This window comes from Vigna umbellata, chromosome 1, assembly GCF_029865625.1.
Source record: "Vigna umbellata cultivar VRB3 chromosome 1, Vumbellata_1.0, whole genome shotgun sequence".
Taxonomy (NCBI): Eukaryota; Viridiplantae; Streptophyta; class Magnoliopsida; order Fabales; family Fabaceae; genus Vigna; species Vigna umbellata.
In genome coordinates, this window is record NC_142165.1 from 50,131,741 (window position 1) to 50,142,029 (window position 10,289).

At 32.5% G+C, this 10,289-nt stretch overlaps 1 protein-coding gene across 1 annotated transcript; it reads left to right on the forward strand.

Annotated features, from left to right (window-relative positions):
- The first annotated feature begins 2,538 nt into the window (after nucleotides 1–2,538).
- Nucleotides 2,539–8,230, forward strand: LOC124846107 (cellulose synthase A catalytic subunit 8 [UDP-forming]-like). The gene is made up of 13 exons (XM_047323322.2): nucleotides 2,539–2,924; nucleotides 3,243–3,328; nucleotides 3,458–3,509; nucleotides 3,595–3,742; nucleotides 4,264–4,533; nucleotides 4,798–5,143; nucleotides 5,295–5,432; nucleotides 5,660–5,785; nucleotides 5,869–6,081; nucleotides 6,246–6,471; nucleotides 6,563–6,762; nucleotides 6,952–7,305; nucleotides 7,493–8,230. Exons 1-13 carry the CDS (start codon nucleotides 2,747–2,749, stop codon nucleotides 8,078–8,080), a joined length of 2,925 nt encoding a protein of 974 aa, XP_047179278.2. The 5' UTR covers nucleotides 2,539–2,746; the 3' UTR covers nucleotides 8,081–8,230.
- Nucleotides 8,231–10,289: the final 2,059 nt, after the last annotated feature.

A 10,289-nucleotide genomic window follows, 5' to 3' on the forward strand; every position in this document is an offset into this window, starting at 1 on the left:
TTTTGATATTTCGGCATTAACACCTACATTCAAAAATATAGATTTGTTACATATCAAAATCTGGATCATCTCCTACTTAAAAGATGTTACGTGTCAAAATTAGTGAGGTTCCAAAATAGAAAATAATCCATATTTTAACACATGACAAATTTATATGTTAACATGTAACATTTTTAAACGATGTTAACATCCATTTAACGAAAAAAAACATATTGAATCTTTTTACAAAATAAAAACTTGAGTAAAAAATAAATATAAAATTTAAAATCAAAAGTGTAAATATAAAAACCAAATTATTAATTAAACCTAAAAACTTCCTCAATTATTTGAAGCAGATATTGAAAAATATGTTAGTAAATGAGTTAAATTTAAAAAATTAAATTTAGACTTATTTAAAACTACAAACTTTAAGTTAGAAATAGTTTAATTCATTTATAGCAATTAACATTTGCTCTTCCATTATTTTTGAAGTTTTCCCATGTTGTTAATGCAATATTCAGTAAACACTTTTGTGTTAAAAGATAAAGTATAAACAAGAAAATAAAATTAAAAGTATAAAATTAAATTAAATTATTATTATTGTACAGTACCTGAGTTATTTGTATATTATTTTGGCATTAAACTCACAAAGTTGGGACTTATTCTATTTATCTAATCAAACTTGATTTTTTCTTTTTTTTGTAAATTGAAGCTGAGATTTAATTTTATTTGTTTAGTAAAACAAACACGATTATTGAATATATAACTAGTTAAATTTAAATAATTCACGAATGTTAAATTCGTTTGCACCCCTATAAATACTGAATTATATATCATTATTAATTAGTTGGATGTCAGTTTGGATATCTATGATGAATGGTATTTCTCAAGTCAACTCAAATTATACGCAGGATTCGATTTTTTCCTCATAGAAAGGAGAAAATTAAACAAAGAGAATACAATCACTTCACAATTAAATACAGAAATAATTTTTTCTTTAAGTTTTCTTAAATTAATTTTAACTACAGAATCTCATAACCTATTCTTATTGCAGGGTTCACTTTGCCTTATATTATCATAAATTTTTGTCCACGACCAAGAATCTAGTCATATGACAGTCTGAGAACAATGATTCGAGGAGTGTTCATATTTTGATATCTGAAATCTGAGATCAAAGCAAAAAAAAATGGATATATGTCACAAAAACTCAAGAAAATTTGGATAAATCTCTAAAGATACTGAATTATTTCTAGAATTCAAAGTGTATGAGATAGTGATCCACTTAAAGAAAGTATAATTTGATAATGTTGTAATGCATAAATTTTAATATAGTTGCCTGAAAATTTATGTTGGACCATAATATGAAAATAATCGCTGTTTGTATAAACCCAGATTTATACACTACTTTAAAAATTATATTTCAATAAATTTTAACTTAATTGATAAAAATTATACATTGCTGGTCATTTTATGAAAAGAAAAACTATTTTTCATCTAAAACACTTAGATAAATGAAAACATTGAACTTTATTAACATCATTGCGATAGAAGAAGGGAGGAGACAAGAAACAAAACTAAGAAAAATAAAATAAGTGAATTTGTTTCGGCATGAAAGTAAACGAGAGAAAAGAGAAATATAAAAGAATTGAAGTTTATTATTTCTTTATATTCTCTAATACATACATGTATGATTAAAATTTATTAGAAGTCATAAAATTATATTTTTTTCATTAAGCAAGATATAAAAAGTACAATTTTTTTTTGTGTTATAATACATTTCAACCAACTAAAAACAAAATTTTCTGTATATCAAAAAAGTTGCATGAAACACTTCTTGGTTTATTTTATTCCCATAATTGTTTCGTTAAATTCCCAATAATACTATATGAATGTATGAAAAAGTTTTTAAATTACATATTTTTCAAGGCATTTAAAAAAAAATCATATTTTAGGATGAGAATTCCAAAATATATTTCGAAAGTGTAATCTATAAATAACTTCATCCTTAGGAATAAAGTTTTGGGAAGAATATTGAAAGTCCATTCAGAATGTTACTTTGGAAAGAAAATTATTTTAATTTTCTGGAAAGATAAAATTTAAAAATACCAAACCACCAAATTCACAAGAATTAGGAGTTCAACTATTATGAAAAGGTGGAGGATTAATGAATAATCTAGAACTTTAAATAATATATTTCACAACTATATATTCTTGATTTTTATTTCAGAATCAATGTCTTGAAAATGCTTTTAGAGTTCATAATCAATCCGAAAGTCTCTCGATAACATTTTTTTGAAAATTATAAAGTTTTTGAAAGGTTACTTCTTTTCAGAATGATAGAAAAAAGAAGCAATTATGGTGTAAAAGCAATTCCTTGAACTTCCAAAGTTCATTTCATCAACTGATGTAACCTACTCAGCTGTGAACTGAAGCCTCGTTTACACTTCCTGCAATAATTTGATACATTGCTCACTTCACCAAAAAAAATAGACGTTGCTTCTCTTCTTTCATGCTTATACAGTGTTATGTGGTGTAACACTGAAACCGTGACACCAACTTTCCAACCTCACAAAAGGAACCCTCCACCGCCACCTTCACCTCCACCGTGCACATCCTTTGCATTTCTATACGGTTGCTTTCTCCACCCTTCCAAAAGGTTTATGGTGTTTCATATAAAACGCATAGGAGCACTGATTCTGAGGCAAAGGTCAGGGAGAGATATACTGCCATTTTGGCCCTTAGATAGAAGGTGCTGCAAAACCAAAAGATGGTGCAGTCTGGTGTTCCCCTCTGCCATACTTGTGGGGAACAAGTGGGACTAAATGATAATGGGGAGGTGTTCGTGGCTTGTCATGAATGCAATTTCCCAATTTGCAAGGATTGTTTTGAGCATGAGCTCAATGAAGACCATAGGGTCTGCATGAAGTGTGGCACTCCCTATGAAGGTAAACCCTTACTAATTTCTAAGTTGCTTCTGTCTGCTATGTGGGTTTGCAGCTCTTGTCATGCTTCCCATTTAATCTCCATTTCTAAGATGACCTTAGGAGGCATATTACATTTAAAGAATTATTAATGGAGAACGTTAGTTTAATTTGTGAGAAAGAGGCAAATAAAAGTATTTAGCATTCTTTAATTAATCTACAAAGCTGTTATTAGAGAACTGTTTTGTTTTCTGTTTTCTGAATTCTTTCTCACTCACTTGAGTAAAATTATTTCATAGAGTGGAAAACATCCTAAGTTGTCCCATTTTGTATGTTTTATAGAGAGAACAAAGGAGGAGGAGGATTTCCATGAGATAGAAGTTCATGAAAATCAATCCACGATGGCTTCCGAAATCAGTAACTCTCAGGTGATGGTTTACTATACTTGGAATTATTAGTTGCACCATAGCCTTAGTTTTTAGGGAAAACAGCAACTTTTTGAATATTGTTTTAATTGTTTGCATTTGTCACTTACGGTCACACCTTGAATTTTGTAGGATTTTGGACTCCACGCTAGACATGTCAGTTCAGTATCCTCGGTTGATAATGGTATATGAGAGAAACTTCAGAATATATTTTCTTACAATTTCTTTAGAAGTAAGCATTGATCATCATAATATGGTTCTTCTTGTAGAAGTAAAAGAAGAATCTGGAAAATCCTTTTGGAAAAATAGAGTTGAAAGCTGGAAGGGAAAGGATAAAAAGAACAAGAAGAAAAAGGCTGCACCAAAGGTAGAAAACGAGGCTTCCGTTCCACCTGAGCAGCAGATGGAAGAAACACGGTGAGTTCAGTGAGAAATGACACAAATTTCCTGAGATGGACAATTTAATATGGCAGTTTTTAAACGTTAACAAAAAATTTCAGACTTTAATCAGGTTAACAAAGGGAAGCTATAGAATAGATATAGGCCTTGTGCATTACGCTAATGGTAAGAGATGTTTAATTTGAAGCATGGAATTAGGCAAAAGAACATTTTTCAAGGTAATGTAGTATTATAGTTGTGAAAGGCGAAATCTAAATATACAATGGAATATATTTTTTACCATTTCAACTGTCAGAACCATTGTCTTTACTCTTCGTATTGAAAAATTAATTTAACAGCTCTTTTATCAAATTAAAATTTCATTTTTTTCCCGTGTATAATAATTGCTGGTGATCATTCACCAAATTGTTACTGGCCATCTGATTGCTTGGCTTTTAATTTGAATACATTTCATGTATTAATGACTTCTGTTAGATTTCTCTTTGATTACAAATCTGTAATAAAATTCATCATAATTCACATGGCGATATATTTTGCAGGCCCAATGCATCTGCTGCTGCGCCACTTTCAGTAATTATTCCAATGTCAAAATCCAAAATAGCACCATACAGAACTGTGATAATAATGCGATTGATAATATTGGGTCTTTTCTTTCATTATCGAGTTACCAACCCTGTTGAGAGTGCTTTTCCTCTGTGGTTGACATCTATCATCTGTGAGATCTGGTTTGCATTTTCCTGGGTGCTAGATCAATTCCCTAAATGGTGTCCTGTCAATAGGCAAACTTTTATTGACAATCTGTCTGCAAGGTAAATGCACAAAACACTGAGATATTAAGATGTCTATGCCTTGTTCTTTAAGATTGCACTAAAATTCATGTTGTAGAATGAGGATGTTTTTTCTCTCTCTCTCTCTTCAAGGAATTTATATGATGAATGTGATCATTTGTAGTCACATCATTGAATAATTTTGGCTATGATGAGTTGGTAACTGCTTCGAAATGAGTCAAATGATTTTAATGATATGAGTCTGTACTTTGGATGCTGAGGCAAACTTCCATAATGCTATGCCAGGTTTGAAAGAGAGGGTGAAACCAATGAACTTTCTGCTGTTGATTTCTTTGTCAGTACAGTGGATCCTTTGAAAGAGCCACCATTGATCACTGCCAATACGGTGCTCTCTATCCTTGCTGTTGACTATCCAGTGGATAAAGTATCATGTTATGTGTCAGATGATGGTGCTGCAATGCTCACATTCGAATCTCTTGTGGAGACTGCTGACTTTGCAAGGAAGTGGGTGCCATTTTGCAAGAAGTTTTCAATTGAACCAAGAGCACCCGAGTTTTACTTCTCTCAGAAGATTGACTACCTGAAGGACAAGGTTCAACCTTCTTTTGTTAAGGAGCGTAGAGCAATGAAGGTATCTGCAAAGCTTCCTACTTATGATTTCAGCCAAAGAACAGTTTTGATAGTCAGATATATCTGATTTACTTGTATTCAACACCTTGTTTTTCTAACATGAGTATCTTAGAAGAACCTCTTCATGCTTGATTACCTTTCAATTCTGCCAGAGAGACTATGAAGAGTACAAAGTACGAGTTAATGCTTTGGTAGCTAAGGCTCTGAAAACACCAGAAGAAGGATGGACAATGAAAGATGGTACCCCTTGGCCGGGAAATAACTCACGTGATCACCCTGGCATGATTCAGGTATATCCATTATTTCTGTGTAATCAAATCTCAACGTTGATAATGATAGGCATAAAGAAAATTACACTGTATAAAGTACCGAGTCATTCTGCGTGAAAAAAGTTTCCTTTTTCTTTTATAGCGGAAAACTTTTATGGTCATAAGATCAGCAAATTAAGTTCTAGCAAACAATTATTGCTACATATTGACGTAATTCTTTAAGAAAAATTTATGTTTACCATTTTCAGGTTTTTCTTGGACACACTGGTGCCCGTGACACAGAAGGAAATGAACTTCCCAGGCTGGTTTATGTTTCCAGAGAGAAAAGACCAGGTTACCAACATCACAAGAAAGCTGGTGCAGAAAATGCACTGGTATGTGCAGATAATTTATTAATGTTTCTTATAGGCTAATAAGATTTTATAATGCTAAATGCTTCTATGGATTTATCATGCAGGTGAGAGTGTCTGCAGTTCTCACAAACGCTCCCTTCATTCTCAATCTTGACTGTGATCATTATGTTAACAACAGCAAAGCCGTTCGGGAAGCAATGTGTTTTCTCATGGATCCAGAAGTTGGTAGAGAATTGTGTTATGTGCAGTTCCCCCAAAGATTTGACGGTATTGATCGTAGTGATCGATATGCCAATCGTAATACAGTTTTCTTTGATGTGAGTAAATATCGATGAAAATTTTCGTCTAGGGTCAATTGTCAATTAAGAAGTGGTATCTCCTTTTGTGGCAGAAACTTCAAACAATTATTTAAATACATGGACACAACTCTATACTTCCCAACCCTCATCCCTATTTGATGCTGTTTAATTGTTCGTTTCAGGTTAACATGAAAGGACTTGATGGCATTCAAGGACCAGTATATGTGGGAACTGGATGTGTTTTCAATAGACATGCACTTTACGGGTATAGCCCTCCTTCTATGCCCAGCATACCAAGATCATCGTGCTGTTGCTGCCCCTCGAAGAAGTCCACCACAGATGGCGTTTACAGAAACGCAAAGCGAGAAGAACTTCAAGCTGCTATGCATAATCTCAAGGAGATCGACAGTAAGCTTGGTTGATTTTTTCAATCAGTTTTAAAGAAGCATATAGCAGAATCTTGTGTGAAATATTCTTCTGGTTTCTTTTCTTCTTGCAGATTATGATGACAATGAGAGGTCAATGCTGATTTCTCAAATGAACTTTGAAAAAACTTTTGGCTTGTCTACTGTTTTCATTGAATCTACACTGATGGAGAATGGAGGAGTGCCTGAATCTGCAGATCCGTCAATGCTGATCAAGGAGGCCATTCATGTAATCAGCTGTGGATATGAAGAAAAGACTGAATGGGGAAAAGAGGTTTGGCTTAAATATTAGATTTATTTTTGTACTAATTATTTCTTCCTGTTCTCATTTTCCTATTTCCTTTTCAAATTATACTTTTGTTAATGTACCTGTACCATTTAAAGTCTTATTCTAGATCCATTACCTTCACCTTTTTACATGTAGTTGCTACATTGATTAATTATAAACATCTTGTCCTTTCAGATTGGTTGGATTTATGGTTCAGTAACGGAGGATATCTTAACGGGGTTCAAGATGCAATGTCGAGGATGGAAATCAATTTACTGCATGCCTTTGAGGCCTGCATTCAAAGGGTCTGCACCTATCAACCTGTCTGATAGATTGCACCAAGTCCTTCGATGGGCACTTGGATCAGTTGAAATTTTCCTAAGTAGACACTGTCCCCTCTGGTATGGATTTGCTGGAGGCCGTCTCAAATGGCTGCAGAGAATGGCTTATATAAACACCATTGTGTACCCTTTTACATCCCTTCCTCTTATTGCTTATTGCTGTTTGCCAGCCATCTGTCTCCTCACAGGAAAATTTATCATACCAACGGTAATTTCCTCATCTTTACTTTTGTTCTAGCATGAATAGTCAGAGTTATTATCTACTGAGTAATCCCCACGGTTCAGCAGTAAATTGTCCTATAAAAAATAAATTATTTATTACACAGCCCAATAGAAGTTCTCATTACTAATCACCAATGCCTTACATCACGTTGTTTGTATACAATTTCTGACAGCTCTCAAACGTTGCAAGTGTTCTCTTTCTTGGACTTTTCCTCTCAATCATAATAACCAGTGTGCTTGAGCTGCGGTGGAGTGGTGTTAGTATCGAAGATTTGTGGCGTAATGAGCAGTTCTGGGTGATTGGAGGTGTTTCAGCCCATCTATTTGCTGTGTTCCAAGGATTTCTAAAGATGCTGGCTGGTGTTGACACCAACTTCACTGTCACTGCTAAGGCTGCAGAAGACGGTGAGTTTGGTGAACTTTACCTTGTCAAGTGGACTACTCTCTTGATTCCTCCAACAACCCTTATCATTGTTAACATGGTTGGTGTTGTTGCTGGATTCTCTGACGCACTTAATGGGGGGTACGAGTCTTGGGGACCCCTCTTTGGGAAAGTGTTCTTTGCATTCTGGGTGATTTTTCATCTCTACCCATTCCTCAAAGGTCTCATGGGTCGCCAAAACCGCACGCCAACCATTGTTGTTCTCTGGTCAGTGTTGTTGGCCTCTGTCTTCTCTCTTATTTGGGTCAAGATAAACCCATTTGTTCACAAAGTTGACAGTGAAGCCATCTCCGAAACCTGCGTTGCCATAGATTGTTAACTGAGAGGTTTTGAAAAATATGTACAAGGGTGTTCTAAGTATTTATATTATCTATGAACGTTAAAAATATAGATTTTTTATGTGCATTTTGAAATTCAAGTTGTTGTCCAATTTATAGTCACTGTTTCCATCACCATGACAAGATTACCATTTTTTCCGCATATATTTGTCTCACAAATTCACCTATTTTCTTTGCATGTTAACTCACCAGCATTGCATTATTTAATAAACTTGCACTTCAAAACTTTCTTGTAATTGGAGGACTCATCTTCCCTAACCCTTCAGGTCCTACACAACCTATGCAACCGTTAATAAGGACTTGTTGGAACCTAACTTTTGGGGCCAAAACCTTGGCCAATCCCTAAAGTTTATTGTATAACTTACATTTTCTTTACTAATAGATTGATATGATTGGTACAGAATGGTATCCCTAAACACTGATCATGAATTATACCCCCAAGTCTATGCACATGGTAAACGTATGTAATAACAATAAATGTTATTGTCAATTATAGTGATCATAAAGTGTCTTTTGTGGGTGAATGATAACCTACCCAATGAGTTTAAATTGAGTTTTTTTTTTAGAGTGTCTTTTGTTTTTAGAAGACTTAATTTCATGGGCTAAAGATAATATGATCAAAAGTGGTTAATGTACTCATTTGTAATAATTTGGTTGTTTAGTGGAATCTCTTTGATGTTTGCTTAAAGAAGAACTAGATATAACCTGAGTTTTGGTGAATTACTATAAAATCTTATGTATTGTTTGTTGTGCTTGTTCGCTAGACAACATAATCTAGTGTTATGTGAAAAGAGTGCATATATACTCTATTTAAACTTTTCCTTCTAAAATTGTTCAAACACTTGTTATTACAATAAATAGTTATAACTAACCATAATTGTAATTTATCTTAAAAAATACCTAGTGTTGTTAATCTTTGGAAGAAAGTAAAAAGGTTTTTCAAAAGTTATATGGTGTATTTATATAAGTCAGAAGTAATAGGAAATAGTACTCGTTTGTAATCATAATTTTGTATAATGGAACCTTTCAAGAGTTTCTTGAAGAAAAACCAGATATAGCCCAAAGTTGAGGTAATGTAATATAAGAATGAGTGTTCTTTACTTTTCTATTATACTTGTAGATAATGAAATTTGTTTTCTACGACGTAACGAAAATAAAGGACAAGCCTCATTTATTAAAAAGAGAAAAATTTGATCACAAGAAGAAATTTTTCATTGAATCTTGTCATATTCATATGATAAACATAATAATGGACAATGGAAATTATATTTCATGTGACAATGAGAATAAAACTCTTCCTAAAAACAAATAAACATATATGAGTTGAAACAAATATACTAATAAAATTCTAAAGCCAAAAATACTTTCATTTATGCATTGTTACAAAAAGAGTATAACAAGGTTCTTGTCTTCAAATAATCTAAAGAAATAGAAAGCACTTAATAGAATATATAAAGGTTTCACTAAGATAAAACAAAATAAACTTAGCCTTCATAGTGGATAATATGAATTTTTTAATATAGAAAAAAAATAAAAGCATACAAAACATATTCAGTAGATTTTAAACCATATTAAATGAATTGAGGTCTATAAATAAATATTATGAAAACTAGACTGCATTGACAATAACTTAAGAAGATCACCTAGACAATGGAAATAACAGGAAATAACATAATTACCACCATCAAAGAACTTGGAAATCTCTGTTTGAAAGAATTCATATGAATCATCAAAGTCCATAAAGCTCCATCAATATATTAGCTGAGAAAGGAGATATATCTTATGTTAAAAGTATAACAACCTAAAAGAAATATTACAAAATCCTTCAAGGTAAAATAACCCATGGACAACATAAAATGAGTTCACGTTTATTTTTTGAGCCATGGATTCAAGAAAATAAGAACATATAGCAACATAAAACCAACATACAAGCATAAAATGAACATGGCATATGAAGAACACAAGAAAAAAAATGTAAGCTGAGAATTATGCAAAAATAAAGAGAAAGGATATATATATATATAGAAATGTAGAACATGTTACTAGAGTTAGATTCAAGATAAGTATAAAATAGAATAATAATTTATATTTGTAAGATTTTAAGATAACACTAAAAGAGAATTGCACTCTGAAGAGTACAATGTTCCGAAAATTTATCAAAAATATTTTATTCATTCAACAATAGTGATA